General features: G+C 38.9%; 1 protein-coding gene across 9 annotated transcripts in view; it reads left to right on the top strand.

Annotated features, from left to right (window-relative positions):
• The window catches only part of CMC1 (C-X9-C motif containing 1), a 76,819-nt gene that overhangs the window by 20,204 nt on the left and 37,632 nt on the right, over nucleotides 1-18,983 (top strand). For 4 of the 9 annotated variants that reach the window (XM_073810926.1, XM_073810929.1, XM_073810928.1 and 1 more), the window contains exons 2-3: nucleotides 1,449-1,538; nucleotides 16,505-16,645. In XM_073810926.1, the coding sequence (XP_073667027.1) occupies nucleotides 1,449-1,538; nucleotides 16,505-16,645 (231 nt within the window). The remainder of the gene's footprint in view (nucleotides 1-1,448; nucleotides 1,539-16,504; nucleotides 16,646-18,983) is intronic. The other 5 variants (XR_012334530.1, XM_033864504.1, XM_019946909.3 and 2 more) reach the window with 3 other exon arrangements.

The following is an 18,983-nucleotide window of genomic DNA, read 5'->3' on the forward strand; positions in this document are numbered from 1 at the left end:
TTCAGTATATTATATTTATTTGAAAATCTTATTTTCTTTACTCTTTTCACCCTCTTAGGAGTTGTTTACTTCTTGATTAATTACAGTTGGGTTCTCCTTTTCAGTGTGTTGTCCTTCAACAAATTTAGGTGATTCTTGGCTGTTTGGTTGTTGCTGATTTTGTTTGCTTTTTGAGATGCCCTCTTACCCTCTCTACAAATACTGTATCACTTCATAGCTGCATCCAGAGGATGTTGGGAACCAGGAAAAGTTTAGGGGTTCCTGGTCTTAAGTGTCACTAGATAGATACTGAGAGACTTTCTGATCTTATGGAGATAAGTGCCTGTATTTACTTATTTTACCTGTGGTCTGAAGGCAGCAGAAGAGTGACCTCCTTTGGCTCCTGCTGTGGTATTTCGACCACTAATGCTTTGGTTTCCTCTAGGGATGTCTCCTTCTCCCCGTTTCTGCTGCTTCAGAGCGTGGAGCATGCTTCCTACCTTTTTTTTTTTTTTTTTTTCTTTTATGCGTTACGCGGGCCTCTCACTGCTGTGGCCTCTCCTGTTGCGGAGCACAGGCTCCGGACGCGCAGGCTTAGCGGCCATGGCTCACGGGCCCAGCCACTCCGTGGCATGTGGGATCTTCCCGGACCGGGGCACGAACCCGTGTCCCCTGCATCGGCAGGCGGACTCTCAAGCATTGCGCCGTCAGGGAAGCCCGCTTCCTACTTTTGGTATCAGTTTTTTCCTGGGAAAAAACTCTGGGGATAAGATTGCCTCCTTTAATCTGATCTCATCTGCCTTTTGCCTTTCAGAATTCCTGATCATTTGGAGGATACTTACCCCTTTGGATTTCAGGGTTCTCTAGGAATTTGAGGAGCAGGTGGGAGTTAGGAGCAGGTGCTTCGGCTGCTGTGTTAGTCTAACTGAGGTAGTTCTATTTAAAGTGCACAGAAACCTCCTGTAGTTTGTTTTTCTATGCACACGAGTTCCACTTTTTCTTCTTCTGCCAGCTCTTTCTTAAGCTACCCTTGTTACTGGGTGGAGAAACTACTCACGTCTCTTAATCTTGGATCTCTTCATCTATCCTTGGATCTCAGTACTGTATTGCTAAAAATCCTCTTTTTGTGGATTATATGAATTAAAAAATTATAACACTTTATGACTTTAATTTTGCCAAGACTACATGGAATGTGTTATCAAATAAAAGTGTTGCAACATAGTTTGCAGAATGTTTTAGAAAGATGTTGCCTACACCCTCACATTTTTTCTTTCATATATAAAACAATATTTAGAATGATTTTCAGTGACTAAAGAGTCACAATTTCATGAGGTCATAGAAGAGTCACTTTTTAATATATTTGCCTAGGCTTTTATTTTAAGTAGACCAGAGTGCTTATTTTTCCCCTAAACTGGTGATTTACCTGAGACTTTACTATATTAAAGGAAGATCTTTTTTTTTTTTTTCAGAGCAGCATCTCAGACATGTCGAAAAAGATGTTTTGATCCCCAAAATAATGAGAGAAAAGGCCCGAGAGAGATGTTCTGAACAAGTTCAAGGTAAGATTCAAATATTCATATGAAGATCAAATACGTTTTTTATAACATGATCTGAATTTAATCCTTAGCCTTGGAATCAAGTAGTCAATGAATTAATATGTATGAATTGCTTCTTACCCTTTCACTCAGATACCAGTATTTCAGCTTTCAGAACTTCCAGGCAGTGTTCAATTCATTTACAATTTAAAAATATTCTCCCAGATTCCTAGTAAAAAGCATTTTTTCCCAGATGTACAGTTATATAGAGAGAAAAACTTGTATTCATATTTTGGAGAAACAAGTTATTCTGGTGATTCTGATAGGGAAAGAAGAAACATCAAATGTAATGTGTGCCTGTTTTTCCTCTATCAACATATTCATATAGGAATATAGTCTAAGATGATTTTCTTTGGCGTTGTTGTCTATTATTGAATTGTTAATGGAATCTCAGTAGTACTTACAAGTCTTTTAAAAAACTTTTCTATATTCTACATTTCTGAGCAGAAGATATTTATGTAAATGCATGCATTAGACACCCACATATGCATGTATTCTTTGAAAAATGTTTTAATATAAAATATGCCTGTATTCTATAAATCTAGAGATATGTTGATTAATATGTAATATTATAGTGAAAAATACAAAGGCGTAGAAGATGAAAAATGAGGCCATAAATGGTGGGTAATTAGAAAAGCAGATAGCAGTATTATTGTAGAAATGTTTTTTTAATAAAAATCTTCCTCTTGGGGGCTTCCCTGGTGGCGCAGTGGTTGAGAATCTGCCTGCTAATGCAGGGGACACGGGTTCGAGCCCTGGGCTGGGAAGATCCCACATGCCGCGGAGCAACTAGGCCCGTGAGCCACAACTACTGAGCCTGTGCATCTGGAGCCTGTGCTCCACAACAAGAGAGGCCGCGATAGTGAGAGGCCCGCGCATCGCGATGAAGAGTGGCCCCCGCTTGCCACAACTAGAGAAAGCCCTCGCACAGAAATGAAGACTCAACACAGCCAAAAATAAATAAGTAAATAAATAAATTAAAAAAAAAATCTTCCTCTTGGAATGTCCATGGCAAAGAAACAGTGGTAAAATTGTGCTGACGTGGACTGTTTTCCCAGCATCCCTTGTAGCCTTCGTTGAGGGACCACAGTAATGCTTATTGGGGCTGATGGGCTGCAGTGCCCGGCAAGTTTCTCTGCGGGAAGCCAGGCTGTGTCAGCTGTAGTTTGGGGACTGTGTCAATAACATTTGGGTGCTAGGCACATTTCTGTCCCTTAGATGCTATCTCCTTAGAGAATGACCTCTGGGACTGATGGACAAAGGCAATAAAAGAATAGTTCCTCAGAATTGACATTGTGTGATGGTCATTTCTTTTTCTTAAATGATTTATCATGAGCTATTCCCATTTTAAATCCACCTATAAATCAGGTTTGAATTAAATCCATCTGTAAATAAATTTATTAACAAGTTATCAGTAATTTATTAGTATCATTTGATGGTCTTGGTTTCATTATGAATTAGTTGTATAATCAGAGCACCTTCCTTTCCCCCACCCCCAGATGGCAGGAGAAGTTACTCCGTTGGCACCTGCGGGTAGGGTTCAGTGCACACCTGGCGTCAGCGGGTGTCATGCTGATGGTCTCAAGAGGTAACCCTCCACCTGCCTCATAGCACTTTAAAAAAATATCCTGATTCAGGTGAGGGAGGATAAAACTTAAAAATGGATAATAAAATTATAGGGTTTTGTAACATGTTATTCTGATATCTAGAATGAAAGAAAGCTAGATAACTCAATTACAGATTTCTTACATGATTCAGATGAAAATGTGAAATGGTCGAGTTTGGGTTTCAGAACTACCTTTGCTTTGCTCTTAGGCAATGAAACTTTGGTCTTTGAAATGAAAGAAATAGAGTATAACTTTAAAATATTTGTGTTACACACCTATTACTTTGTAATGGTACAGAAAAGAAAATGTTTAGTTTTTGCTTCTTTATCAAAACTTAAGTTGCTTAGGATGTTGATCTTTTTTTTTTTTTTAACCATATTTAAAATCTTCTGAAGACTGAAAGCATCTTAAAATTTGAGATCCATTTGAATTATTTCAATGCATTTGTCCCTACTAGAACACGTTATAACAAATGATCTTTGAGTATTTGAATTTTTATAGATATCATATATCGATTTTTTGTCAGGCCATATGGTCCAAAACAGTGTTTTAGAATCTAAAATTGATTATTTTATAAAAGAATGATCTTCCTGTTTAACCATGTGAACTAGGAGAGAACATAAACTGGCATTGCTCAAGTGGGAGCAGAACAGCTACGTTTAAACTGAACAATAAGACGGAATTTAGAATCAGAACACTTCCATTGTGGTTTATTTACTGTTTATAGCCTTTGTTTTATTAAATAATTACAGGATTTTACATAAAAGCATTATGCATCCTAATTGTACAGTTCTTGAGTAAAGATATAGGAATTCTAATAAGTGATCTGATTTTCTGTTAAATTCCTGAAACATGATTATGTAGGAAAGCTTTTCTGTTTGATTTTATTTTATTTTTTCATGTCATTTCAACCTGGCTGATCATAAGAATTGGGTCAGGCTGCCAGCAACTTAGGTTTGTGAAGGGAATGGAACAGCTTTTCCAGTGACAAAGAGAAATGAAATCACTTTCAATGAAAAAAAGGATGCCTCATTATAGTCACCAACAGCAGTTATTGACAGCTACACTTCCTATTAACAAGGAGCATTTAACTAAGAGTTTGGCTGTTGGATCTTTGGACTTGATCTAATTTGCTAGCATTAATTAGTTTCTTTTGAGCACAGACACTTGGTGCTCACAGCTATAGATTTGGAGGGCTAATTAGGATAGAAAATTGAACAGAATGGGGTAAGGCATTAACCTTCAGCCATTACCAGCTGGGACACTGATAAAGACCACAGCATCCAAATGCTCCCTATTGATGTGAGAGTACCCTAATGAATATCAATTTCAGCCAGGTTGCTATATTCTTACTAGTTCTCTCTTCATTATAAGTTTTAACCAGCTTCCCTGATCCCTTCATTATCTATATGTACACTATTGGGTTTTTACTCTACACTGATTTAGTCTGCATTGCACATTTCACCTTATGTTTAAACACACTTAAAATTTGTCTTAAGTAGTGGATAATGTTTAGAATGTTTCATTGTTATAGCCCCTGATACTTCTAAAATTTAACTTTTATCTATAATTACAAGATTCTAATTCTACAGTTAATTTTTATGAAGTCATGGTAACCTTGCCATTTCCATATAATGAAAATTATAACCTGAAACAAGAAAGTCTCAGCTTTTGGGTGACAGTTAAGCAGTGTTTGTAGTAAACTGGTGTCAACTTGAGAATCTTTGTCTTTATAAAATAGATTTTTTTTTGTTTCCTCTTGAAGAGAAAAAGAATGCTCATCACTTTTTCCTTTATAACTTAGTTTTGATTTGATGAATAAAGATGGCTTGACTTGGGGATTAGATACAGAATTGAGAATCTGGATCTCACTACTACATAAACTTTCACAAGATTATAAACTCTGTTGGTAAAGCATACATCAAAAGAAAGGCAGTTGAACAATGGATTTAAATAGAAAACTTCATAATGTTCTTCTTTTGCCAGTGGTATTAGTGGCAGTGAGTAGAGCCACTAAAATAAACGACCAAAGTAACACAATGAATGCTGAATACGCTGGGAATGGTACAGAAGAAAAATTCTAGAATGGCCACCACCTCCCAAAAGCCAAAACAGAAGTCCCCTTCCATCAAGTGTGATGGTGGAATCATTGCTTTTTCTTGAATCGGGGACTTACACCAATGTGTAGTGTTTTAGGAGGATGGTTTGATGACCTCTGGAGGCTACTTCCCGCTCTGTGACTTTTCCCATGTGTTTGACTCTTCACTAATTTAATGATTTATATTTTCTATGTTAGTAATATTTTAAAAAATATTGTTTGTTCATACATAATGGTAAAGTATGCATTCTAGTGCTATAAATTTTTTTTTCTGGAAATAGAGACTTCATAAGAAAAAGAGTCACCGAATTGCTGTGTTTTGTAAAAATTCATTGTATTTCTTTGCTTTTTTGAAATGCATAATTGGCATTTGATATAACATCTCTATGCTGAGTAAAGAAGTTTGCCTTAAAAATAGTAAGAACCTTTTTTTCTTTTTGTTATGACAGATCAAGACCAGAAAAGTACTTTGACATCAGGGGTGGCCTGGAACTTTCTTTAACCTGGATATATTCTCCAACTCATTCCTTTCATCCCTTGGGCCTTCTTTTATCATATTTCAATGTTTCTTTTGTTTCATTGTTTTCTGTGGCAGTCTTTTTGATCTACTGGCCAATAGGTAGGATTGGTTCTAAAGGAATTGTATAAAGTATAAGGAAGCATGGATTGTTTATTTGACACATCACAGAACTGTCGTTAAATAACACAGAAGCTTGATAAAATGCCTGCCGTCTTTATCAGTCACACACAACTGAAATATGTTATATTTTGCTAAATTCCAAAGATGGATGAATTAACACAAAAAGAAATTCAAATTAAGAATGCTTAGGATATTCTTTTTTTTTTTTTTTTTTTTTTTTTTGCGGTTCGCAGGCCTCTCACTGTTGTGGCCTCTCCCGTTGCAGAGCACAGGCTCTGGATGCGCAGGCTCAGCGGCCATGGCTCACGGGCCCAGCCACTCCGCAGCATGTGGAATCTTCCTGGACCAGGGCACGAACCCGTGTCCCCTGCATCGGCAGGCGGACTCTCAACCACTGCGCCACCGGGGAAGCCCCAGGATCTTCTTTAGGATATTTGCAGGCAGAGAACTATCAAGACATCATTAAAACAAATTGGAGGGCTGCAGACTGTAAATGGTCAAAGTAATCAATCTTCTATCCAACTCTGTTACTTGAACCTGCCCAGAGCTTTTCATTTGTTGTTTGAATTGTACGTGTATTATCACATGTATTTTTGCCATTTAACCAGTTCACCAATGTTAAGTTACACTGATGTAGAGATTCAACACATCTTTAGACTGGTTTGGATATGTTAGGAGGATAATATATAAAATCACAAAATATGAGTATCTTTTATGTATAAGAGTATGTTATATATTCTAAGAAATATAAAGAGATTTAAGGCACAAGTCCTCTTCTTTGGACCTACACTGGTCTGTGTCAGGGTCCGCAAGACCACCCCTGAGTTCGGTGATTTCCTACAAAGACTCAGTACTAAGCATATAGTCATACTGATGGCTAAGATTTATTAGAGCAAAACCAGCAAAGGGAAGAGGCACATGGGACGAAGTCCAGAGGAAACCAGGTACAAGCTTCCTAGAGTTCTCTCCTGGTAGAGCCACTCAGCGTGAGTTTAATTCCACCATGGTTGAATTGTGACAACGTGTGAAATGTCTCCGGGGGAACTTGTTAGAGACTCGGTTCTCAGACTTTTAACTGGGAGTCAGTCAATGTGGCAGCCTCTGCATAATATGTACCAAAATTCCAGACTCCCAGAAGGAAAGCATGTGTTGAACTCAAACCACGTGGTTTACCCAGACAGTTTAGGCGCAGTGAGCAGCTCTCATCAATTAGGGAATGGTGGGAATGCTTCCCAAATCCAGGTTCTGACACCAGCTAAGGGCCAGCCTTGTAAGCAGGCCTGTCTAAGGAGAGCGGTGTCAGGCCTGCCATGGTAACTCTTTTCTGCACATGGCCACAGTAAAAATTATTATGTATTTAATAACTTTATAATACTTAATTAAATAATTGTGTTCAGTCAAAGTTATTATGTATGTCTGTTGGGCTGATGTCATGCCAGTGGCATCACGAATAATAGACCTCTGTCACAAGTACAGCTGAATGATTTTTAAAACTGAACAAAGTATATGATATGGTCATTGCTCATTGACTTAGTAGTTCTGTTACATTTATTAATTCACACTTCTGTTGTAGGACTTAATGATTGTCTTGACTTATTGGTATTGTTTCTGAATAATGGCAATTTTGTAATAAAATTATCTGTAATTGGACATTAGTACTCCTCTTGAATAAAATGGCTAGTTCTTCTTTCACAAAGAAAGGTGCAGTATGTTTTAGTTTTAGAAGTTAAGTTAAATTTTTTTTTGAATTTTATTTATTTTTTTTATACAGCAGGTTCTTATTTGTTATCCATTTTATACATATTAGTGTATATATGTCAATCCCAATTTCCCAGTTCATCACCCACCCACCCCACTTTCAGCTAAATCTTTAATTGACTAAATTAGCAGGGAATATTGTCAGAGCAGATGAATCTAGTGTTTTTAACAACTGATTTATGCAACTCATCTCTGAAGGTATAAGAGTGAAAAGTCTACATTTGAACACAAAACCAAAAAATTACATGGCTTGAAACTTAGAAGTATTTGTTAAAATGAGTAAATATTATTAATAAAAATGTGAGTTATAACTTCTATCAGTATTAACAAGTTTGTATTATTTTCCTAGTTTCCTAGCTATTCGACTTTCAATTATTTTGCTACTGTAATAGACTTAAATCCTTTCATCTTATGAGCAATTAATCCAAAACTAAGTGTCATCTTTAAACAGTACCATGCCCTTGTATGTAAAATCTGAGTACGAGATCACACTTCATTTAAGCTATCTGATGATCCTTGAGTTGTGATTGGGATTCTAATCAGAGTCTGTAACTGGTAAACTTCTTGCAAATACACACAAATAGTTATATTTTTACTAAATACATTCTTAGAGAAATCTTGTATGTCTGCGGAAAATAAAGGGGAAGTTTGGTTTGTACAGAACCCTGGAATGCACTAGATTGGTAGGTTTAGAACTATTTAAAAAATAATCAGTTCTTTTTGGGATGGGGCTAGAATTTGTTTCAAACTGTAATGTCTAAAACAGATAAAAGCAGTATTTTTGTGTGTATTATTACAAGTTACTGATTTTGTTACATTTACAGAGTCAGTACATGAAAACAATTATTTTCAGGAAGCAAATTTGAAATCAGATGTTATAACAGTTGTTGCCTAGTATGTATCTCCCAGTTAATTTTTGTGGTTCAGTTTTTTGAGGGATGCAAAATATAGAGTAAATCCTAAATCACATAAGGAAGTAGTTCTAAATAGTAATGATTTCTTATGATTTACTCAGATTTTCAGAGTATTGTTCAATTAAATAGATATAATAGAAAAATTTTGTTTTGAGGCCCATAAACAAGTTTTTCTGGCATCATATTTTACTATATTGGCTGTCTCCAAAGTGTTAGCATTTGATAATACTATTTGCATATGTTTTAGTGTTGGTCAATTATTACATGACTAAAAATATATTTTTACAAAGCCAAAACGGAATTTTCAGATTCTCTTAGGCACTTGAATGGACCCTTAGGGTTATATGGAATGTGGTCATTCAAAAACATTTACTGAGTATTTCCCACTTAGTAGTCACCATTATATGAACAGTAAATAAAACAGACAAAGACATTTGCCATGATAGCCCTTAGGTTTCAGGGAAGGAGGGAGATAAATATTGTAAGTAAATATAAGTGACCTGGAGAATAATAAAGTTGGGTAAGGCAGTGGGGAGGGTGCTGGTGTTAGAAGGGGCTGCAGTTTTTTGTTTGTTGTTTTTTGTGGTACGCGGGCCTCTCACTGTTGTGGCCTCTCCCGCTGCGGAGCACAGGCTCCGGACGCGTAGGCTCAGCGGCCGTGGCTCACGGGCCCAGCCTCTCCGCGGCATGTGGGATCTTCCCGGACCGGGGCACGAACCTGCGTCCCCTGCATCGGCAGGCGGACTCTCAACCACTGCACCACCAGGGAATCCCCGGGGCTGCAGTTTTTAGTAGGTGGTCAGCATGGGTCTCACTAAGATGGTGACATTTGAACAGAATTCTTGTAGGAGGTGAAGGAGTGAGATGTGCAGTATCTCTGGGAGGAATGATGTGAACAGGAGTAGCACGTGAAAAGATGCTGAGGCACTGGATGCGGCTGGCATGTTTGAGGAGCACCAGAAAGGTCCCTGTGGTTAGGGTGGGATGAATGAGGAGGAGAGCGGGAAGTGAGTGTTCAGGAGGGTGACAGTGGATAGAATCAGGGTCTTGTGGGCACTGAGGAGCCAAATGAAAGGTAGTAATGGCTTAGAGCAGTGGAAGGAGACGGGGTCTGATCTGCAATGTGCTAGCATCACTCGCCACTGCGTTAAGAGTAGATGGGATGGGGCAAGGGCAGACCAGGGACGCCAGTTTAGGGATGTTACTGTGATGGTCCACCTGATAGAGGGTGGTGAAGTGGAGGGGTGGTAATGGTGGAGTTGGTGAGACTGAGCACACCCAGGGTGTATTTTGAAGACAGAGTTAAGAGAGAAAAAGACGACTCCCTGTTTCGTGTCCTGAGCAAGTAATGGATGGAGTTGTGGTTAACAGAGACGGAGAAGGCTGTGTGTGGAGAAATTTTATTATTTTATTTTAGTTTTTGGCGATCGATAGATCAGGAGTCTAGTTCTGGACGTGAACTTTGAGGTGTCTGGTAGACGTCTAAGTTTGAAGCCACTGTATTGGACGGTAATAAAAATTTGTCATTGTTTTCAAGGGAAACAAAGGAAGCGAATGTTTATCCAATTGTGGTGGTTCTGGTATTTTTCTAATATTTTTGTGTAAGTGTCAATTCTCTTGGTGTGTGTTTGATGCACGTCGATTTGGACAGTGATAAAGACTGACATTTTTGTTCCTTGGTTTTAAGGTTCTACCTGGACCACTTTCATTCCAGAATTAATTCATGATTACATTGATTTGTTAATTCATCAAACTGTCCTTCAGTACTGCTGGCTGTAGTATCTGGTGCTGGGTACCTGGTCTCACACCACAGTGAAGAGGCTAAATTAGCCATTTGTGTCAAAATGATGTGTGGTCAAAGGCAGCAAATACCATTTCTCTGTGCCGACTCTGATGAGTTGGAAGTGGCTGCCCAGCACACCGGTGCTGTGTCAGACATGAGTGGTGGATTTGGTAGGTGATGATATGCTTTGTCTAGTACTTGTCCTTTTGGCCTACGTGCTAGTTTATTTGTAGTTAACTGCTTTTTAGTTACGGATCTTGTTTGCTGTGTATTATTTATCCCTGCCTTCACCTAGATTAAAAAGTTACTTTCTTCCAATAACTTAAGCAGTTTTTATTATTCACTTCGTTTTCTGGGAACACCTCTAATGCTGTTTTCTGTAACACTCTTTTTGGGGGCTGTAGCCCTAACATACATACACTGTAGACCATTCACTCATTAAAAATGTGGTCCTACTCACATAGCATAATAATTTGAGGTACATGTTGAACTTAAATGTTTATTTTTATAATTTACAAAACGACAATGAGGTATCACCTCACACCGGTCGGAATGGCCATTATCAAAAAATCTACAAACAATAAATGCTGGAGAGGGTGTGGAGAGAAGGGAACCCTCTTGCACTGTTGGTGGGAATGTAAATTGATACAGCCACTATGGAGAACAGTATGGAGGTTCCTAGAAAAACTAAAACTAGAATTACCATATAACCCAGCGGTCCCACTACTGGTTACATACCCAGAGAAAACCATAATTCAAAAAGACACATGCACCCCAACGTTCATTGCAGCATTATTTATGATAGCCAGGTCATGGAAGCAACCTAAATGCCCATCGACAGATGAATGGATAAAGATGTGGTACATATATACAATGGAATATTACTCAGCCGTAAAAAGGAATGAAATTGGGTCATGTGTAGAGATGTGGATGGACGTAGAGACTGTCATACAGAGTGAAGTAAGTCAGAGAGAGAAAAACAAATATCGTATATTAACACGTACATGTGGAATCTAGAAAAATGGTACAGATGAACCTGTTTGTGAGGCAGAAGTAGAGAACAAACATATGGACACCAAGTGGGTAAGGGGGGGCAGGATGAATTGGGAGATTGGGATTGACATATATACACTAATATGTATAAAATAGATAACTAATAAGAACCTGCTGTATAACACAGGGAGCTCTACTCAATGCTCTGTGGTAACCTAAATGGGAAGGAAATCTGAAAAAGAGGGGATATATGTATACATACAGCTGATTCACTTCGCTGTACAGTAGAAACTAACACAACATTGTGAAACAACTATACCCCAATTAAAAAAAAAAACAGTACTTTTTGATGTTTAGTTTTTAGTGAAATTGAAAGTCTTCTTGATTTTTATTAACCTTGTTAATCATATGAAAAATACACTCAAAATATTATGTGGTAATTACTAGTCGATTTTATGAAGGATCATTAACAAATCTGAACACGTTCATAATGCTGAGTTTAAAAAAGCATGATATAAAATTGTATACCTAGTATTATACTAATTATAACAAAATGATAGATTCATATAGAAAAAAAATACATTCAAAATTTAATAATAAGGGGCTTCCCTGGTGGCGCAGTGGTTGAGAGTCCTCCTGCTGATGCAGAGGACACGGGATCGTGCCCTGATCCAGGGAGATCCCACATGCTGTGGAGCGGCTGGGCCCGTGAGCCATGGCCGCTGAGCCTGCGCGTCTGGAGCCTGTGCTCTGTGATGGGAGAAACCACAACAGTGAGAGGCCCGCGTACCGCAAAAAAAAAAAAAAAAAAATTAATACTTGGAAATGTGGGAAGGAAAAAGGTGGATCATAGGTTATTTGTTTTCCTACGTGTAGTTTTTTTTCATATTCTCCAAAATGAAAACATTACTTTTTTTTTTTTAAAGGGATATGGGAGGAAGAGTGTGGATTGTGGGTGATTTTTTTTATTTTTATAGATTGTTCTTCATAATGAACATATAAGAATCATGTTATATTTTATACAACAAAACTATAAATATAGAAAAAGTAAATTTTTCTGTATGTTATATTCTATAAACATAATAGAAAGAAAGATCACAAACTAGGAAAATATTTCTAACATATGTGACAAAGATTTGATATCCTTAGTATATAAATATTTACTATCTGTAAGGAATCAGTGAATATCCAGTTTAAAAAATGAGCAAAGGACACAAAGTTTCTTCCTGATAAATTACATATTATTAAGTATATTATTAAACATGCTCTCACTTTCAGTGGGTTAATTGCAAACCACACCCAGTATTACTATATGTAACCTGTAAACTTGATATGATTTAAAAATTCATAATGGAGACTTTCTGCTTCTGACCTGGCCTACTAGCTCTTATCACACACATCCTTCTGTAGAAAAAAAAATATTAAAGACAACTACCTGAAGGCATTGGAGGGTAAGCAAAAGCAGATGGAAATCAGAGGAGAGTCAAACATTGAAGGAAGGGAGTAGGACTGGGTGACTCTCTGCCCTGTAGGGTGGCTGAGACTCTGACCAAAACAAAAACAAAAACATGTTGGTCTTGATGGTTTGAAGAACCAAGCACAGGGTTTGGTGTAACTGCAGGCCCTGGCAAGTTTGTATTTATACATGGAGGGAAGGGGAAGAGCATAAATCCCAACAAGGATCAAGCCAGAGAAGAGGAGCATCAAATTCTGTGCGTAAACCCTGGCTCAGTCCATGTATGTGGCACACGACAGGTAGCTTAGTTAAGGCTAAAAGAACTGAACCAAAATTTGAGCTGCTATCCACTATACATTGCCAGGGAGACAGGCTTCTGCATTTGAGTTCAGCAAAGAAAATTGACTGCCTAAGGGAAAAAGGAAAAAAAATTCTTGAGAAACAACAGAATCCAGACTTTTTACATGATATCATTCACAATATTCATGATCAATGCCAAATTATTCAGTGTACACAGAAACAGGAAAATATGACCCATTCTTAAAATAAAATTATCAGAGGCTAACTTCAAGATTACTAAGATGTTGGAATTAGCAGGCAAGGATTTTATCTCAGACATTGTAATTGTTTAAGAATGTAAAGGAAAATATGATTGCAATGAATACAAAGACAAGAAATCTTAAGAGAATCTGAAACAATAAAAAAGACCCAAATCAAACTTCTAGAACTGAAAATATACAATATCTGGTGTAAAAACTTTAGAATAAAAATGGCAGAAGGAGTCATGAATCTAGAGATAGATCAATAGAAATAGTCAATCTAAAGAACAGAGAAAAAAAGATTGAAAATGAACAGAATTACAGGGACCTGTAGGAAAATATCATAAAGATAGTAACCTTTACGTAATTGGAATTGCATACCTACCAGAATGGCTACCATGAAAACACTGATAGCATTCACTAAACATACACTTGCCTGCTGACCCGGCAACTCTACCCAGAAGAAATGAAACTGATGTTTCATTTCTGTACAATTAATACTTATAGTAGCTTATTCAAATAGCCAAAAATTAAAAATAACCTAGGTATCTTTCCAAAGGAGAAGGGATAGACTGTGGTATACTCATGCAGTGGATACTAGTCAGCAGTAAAATGGAATAAACTAGTGTTATAGTGTTAATAGCAGAGATGAATCTCAAAACTGTCTCTCTGGGTGGAATGTAAATATGAAAGAAATAGAGTACATACTTATAAAAAATATTATATTTTAGAACAGGCAACATTTACATGGTGCTCTAGAATAGGCTGCACTAATCCAAACGACGGTGGCACTGTTGGGGTGCTAGTGGGACAGGTAGTGATTGGAAAGGGACTTTAAAGGAACTTTCTGGAATGATTTTAATGTTCTGTATTTTGATTTGTGTTGCACAGGTGTATGCTTTTGTTGAGTGCTTATTTAAGATTTGTTTATTTCACTGTATATAAATGTCATCTAATAAGAAAAAGTAAATATAGAACTCTAATCATGTGCATAATAAAGTATTTGTGGGTAAGAAAACGTATATGATGTATAATGTTGATGAGGCTTTGGAGAACCAGGTATTTACACTGCTGGCTTGGAATATAGATGAGCATGATGTCAGGAAAGGGGTTTGTGAGTATTTTAAATAATTAACAAAAATTCATAAATGTGGCTATTGCTTCACCTAGCAACTCTATTGGTAGGAATGTGTCGTAAGGAAATTATCAGAGATGTGACATAGCATTGTATATAATATAAAATATTGTCAAAAACTTAGATGTCAACAGAATCTGGTTTTAAAAATTATGGTACTAGAAATGATGATATACACAAATTTGTGATAATAATGATGCATTACTGATATGAGAGACTAGCATAATGTATCATTTTCACCCAGGGTTGTTGGTCTTCAGTGGTCAAATCCTTCCCTCTGCTTGTCTCTCTTTTATTGGAGCACAGCCATGGCCATTTACCTAGGTGTTGCCTGTGGCTGCTCTCATGCTGCTATAGTAGATGTGAGTAGTTGCAGCAGAGACAACATAGCTCACAAAGCCTAAAATATTCACCATATACCTCTTTACTGAAAAAATTTCCTGATCCCTAGTTTAATTAAATTAAGTTTTTAAAAAACACAGAAGAGCTTACCAAAATTAACTAATTCCATAAATTCTTATGGGCACTTACTGTGTACCTAGCACTGTTCTGTGTACATAAGCATGACTGAAACCAAGTCAGTCTGCATCCTTATGGAGTTTAAGTATGGTAGGGGGAAAGTTACGAAATAAATGTTTAAACCAAAATTATGACTAATAGTATGGAGAGAGAGAGCTATGAAGAAATGTTAACAGAAGTTGTTTCTGAGTGTTGGGTATATTGGTGATTTAAAATATCAAATGTAACAAATATCCATACCTTTGGATATACTACTGTGAAAAATTTGAACTGTTTGTTTTTCTCTTATTTTGGCCTCAACAGACCATATTGTTGAATGTATTAAGGAACTCTCTGTTAGTACCCTGTGATTTTCAGAGTGGGCCTATTTGTCCAGTGCCTCAGTGATAAAGGCTTCATGCGAGTTCTTCTGTGTTATCTTTTCCTTCCATATCTTCCCTGGTCAGATCTATTTAGATGATAAATTCAACTCATCACATTCTTACAGTGGAGCCTCTGCTCTGCCCTGCTGATTGAAGTGCATTTGATCTTCATCTGTCACATAGGCCAGATCAGTGGTCCTCAACCCCTGCTGTACATCAGAATTATCTGGGAATCTTTTTTAAAATACCAATGCACAGGTTTCTCTCTTCACAGAAAGGTGTTAGTATTTTTTTTTTTTAAGCTCCCAAGGTGATTTCAATGTGCAGCCAAGGTTGAGAAACAGGGATTAGCCAAAGGCACAGACTTGTCCCTTAAAGCAGCGTATAGTAATTAGCCATATGGGTTTTACTCCATTCTCAGGTCATTTTGAATATACTAAAATTACCTACTTCACCGCCTGGGGTACTCTTTTTCGTATTAACTATATATGTTTTGGTTGTTCTGTTGTTGTAGCTATTCTTAGTTTTTGTGTGTATGTTTTCTATTTCCTGAATCTTTATTTCCCTTACTTCCATCATGGAGGTCGAGCCCCAAATTATGTAGGCCAGCATTCAAATTCTTTTCCAGAGTGCCAAAGATTCTTAGCAAACTCATCTTAGGAAGTGATAAACCCAAGTATACTTTTGCAGTCTTCAACCCCTATCCCCTTTTATCCTGTAAATTACATGGCTACCCCCTTTCCCTCTTTCCTGTTAAGAAAGTCGCTAACCTCATGGCACACAAACTTCACCCTACGTAATGGTCCCTCCTCTGTGTTTCATCAGCATAGTCTTTGGTTTGTCAAATTGCAAATCTAGATTCTAATCTACGTGAGCAGAGATTTGATTTGTGGTTGTCTCAGATCCCTGAATTCATAGGATATCATGTGAGTAATTAGTTTACAACTTCAGTTAAGACACTTATTGTGACTTGGAGATGTGGTCCTTAACCAACCTGTGCCTGTCCTCTGCCCTCCCCACTGTGGTGGTCCTGGCCCTGAGCACAGCAGGTGAGGAGCCCCCAGTGATGCCCTGCTGGAAGGCAGGCCTTGTGTGACGACACATTTACACTCAAAAACGTCTACAGGAGGAGCTTCAAGATGGCGGAGGAGTAAGACGTGGAGATCACCTTCCTCCCCACAGTTACATCAGAAATACATCTACACGTGGAACACCTCCTACAGAACACCTGCTGAACGCTGGCAGAAGACCTCAGACCTCCCAAAAGGCAAGAAACTCCCCACGTACCTGGGTAGGGCAAAAGAAAAAAGAAAAAACAGACAAAAGAATAGGGACGGGACCTGCGCCAGTGGGAGGGAGCTGTGAAGGAGGAAAGTTTCTGCACACTACGAAGCCCCTTCACTGGTGGAGACAGGGTGGTGGTGGGGAAACTTGGGAGCCACGGAGGAGAGCTCAGCAACAGGGGGGCAAAGGGCAAAGCAGAGAGATTCCTGCACAGAGGATCAGTGCCGACCAGCACTCAGCAGCCCGAGAGGCTTGTCTGCTCACCTGCTGGGACGGGTGGGGGCTGGGAGCTGAGGCTCTCGCTTTGGTCAGATCCCAGGGAGAGGACTGGGGTTGGCTGTGTGAACACAGCCTGAAGGGGGCTAGTGCGCCACAGGTAGCCGGAAGGGAGTCCGGGTAAAGGTCTGGGACTGCCAAAGAGGCGAGAGACTTCTTCTTGCCTCTTTGTTTCCTGGTGCGCGAGGAGAGGAGATTAAGAGCACTGCTTAAAGGAGCTCCAGACACTGGAGTGAGCCGCGGCTATCAACGTGGACCCCAGGGACGGGCATGAGACGCTAAGGCTGCTGCTGCAGCCACCAAGAAGCCTGTGTGCGAGCACAGGTCACTATCCACACCTCCCCTCCCAGGAGCCTGTGCAGCTTGCCACAGCCAGGGTCCTGTGATCCAGGGACAACTTCCCTGGGAGAACACACGGCATGCCTCAGGCTGGTGCAATGTCATGGTGACCTCTGCTGCCGCAGGCTCGCCCCGCACTCTGTACCCTCCCTCCCCACAGCCTGAGTGAGCCAGAGCCCCCGAAGCAGCTGCTCCTTTCACCCTGTCCTGTGAGCAAAGAACAGACGCCCTCAGGTGACCTAAGTGCAGAGGCAGGGCCAAATCCAAAGCTGAATCCCAGGAGCTGTGCGAACAAAGAAGAGGAAGGGAAATTTCTCCCAGCAGCCTCAGGAGCAGCGGATTAAATCTCCACAGTCAACTTGATGTACCCAGCATCTGTGGAATACCTGAATAGACAATGAATCATCCCAAATTGAGGAGGTGGACTTTGGGAGCAATGATATATGTGTGTGTGTATATATATATATTTTTTTTCCCCCTTTTTCTGTTTTTGTGAATGTGTATGCGTATGCTTCTGTGTATGATTTTGTCTGTATAACTTTGCTTTCACCATTTGTTCTAGTGTTCTGTCTGTCCTTTTTTTTTTTTCAGTATACTTTTCAGCGCTTGTTACCATTGGTGGATTTGTTTTTTAGTTTGGTTGTTCTTTCTTTGTTTTTTATTAATTACTTAAAAAAATTTTTTAAATAATTATTTTGTGTTTTATTTTAATAACTTATTTTATTTTACCTCTTTTCTTTCTTTCTTTTTCTTCCTTTCTTTGTTTCTTTTCTCTTTCTTTCTCTTTCCTTCCTTTCTTTCTCTTTCTTTTCTTTCTTTCTTTCTTCGTTTCTTTCTTCCTTCCTTCCTTTCTTCCTTTCTTCCTTCCTTCCTTTCTTCCTTCCTTCCTTTCTTCCTTCCTTTCTTTTCTTTCTTCCTTCCTTCCTTCCTCTCTTTTTCTTTCTTTCTTTGTTTCTTTGTTCGTTTCTTCCTTCCGTTCTTCCTTCCTTCCTTTCTTTCTTTCTTTCTCCCTCCTTTGTTTGTTTGTTTGTTTTGTTTGTTTGTTTCTTTCTTTCCCTTCCTCCCTCCCTCCCTTCCTTCCTTTCTCTCCTTTGCCGTGTGGATGAAAGGCTCTTGGTGCTCCAGCTAGGCGCCAGGGCTGTGCCTCTGAGGTGGGAGAGCCAAGTTCAGAACATTGGTCCCCCAGAGACCTACCAGCTCCACGTAATATCAAGTGGCGAAAATCTCCCAGAGATCTCCATCCCAACGCCAAAACTCAGCTCCACTCAATGACCAGCAAGCTATACTGCTGGACACCGTATGCCAAACAACTAGCAAGACAGGAACATAACCCCACCCATTAGCAGAGAGTCTGCCTAAAATCATAATAAGGTCACAGACACCCCAAAAATCACCACCAGACGTGAACCAGCCCACCAGAGAGACAAGATCCAGCCTCATCCACCAGAACACAGACACTAGTCCCCTACACCAGGAAGCCTACACAACCCACTGAACCAACTTTACCCACTGGGGGCAGACACAAAAAACAACGGGAACTACGAACCTGCAGCCTGTGAAAACGAGACCCCAAACACAGTAAGTTAAGCAAAATGAGAAGACAGAGAAACATACAGCAGATGAAGGAGCAAGGAAAAAACCCACCAGACCTAACAAATGAAGAGGAAATAGGCAGTCTACCTGAAAAAGAATTCAGAATAATGATA

The sequence above is a fragment of the Tursiops truncatus genome, chromosome 10 (assembly GCF_011762595.2).
Source record: "Tursiops truncatus isolate mTurTru1 chromosome 10, mTurTru1.mat.Y, whole genome shotgun sequence".
In the NCBI taxonomy this organism is placed as follows: domain Eukaryota; kingdom Metazoa; phylum Chordata; class Mammalia; order Artiodactyla; family Delphinidae; genus Tursiops; species Tursiops truncatus.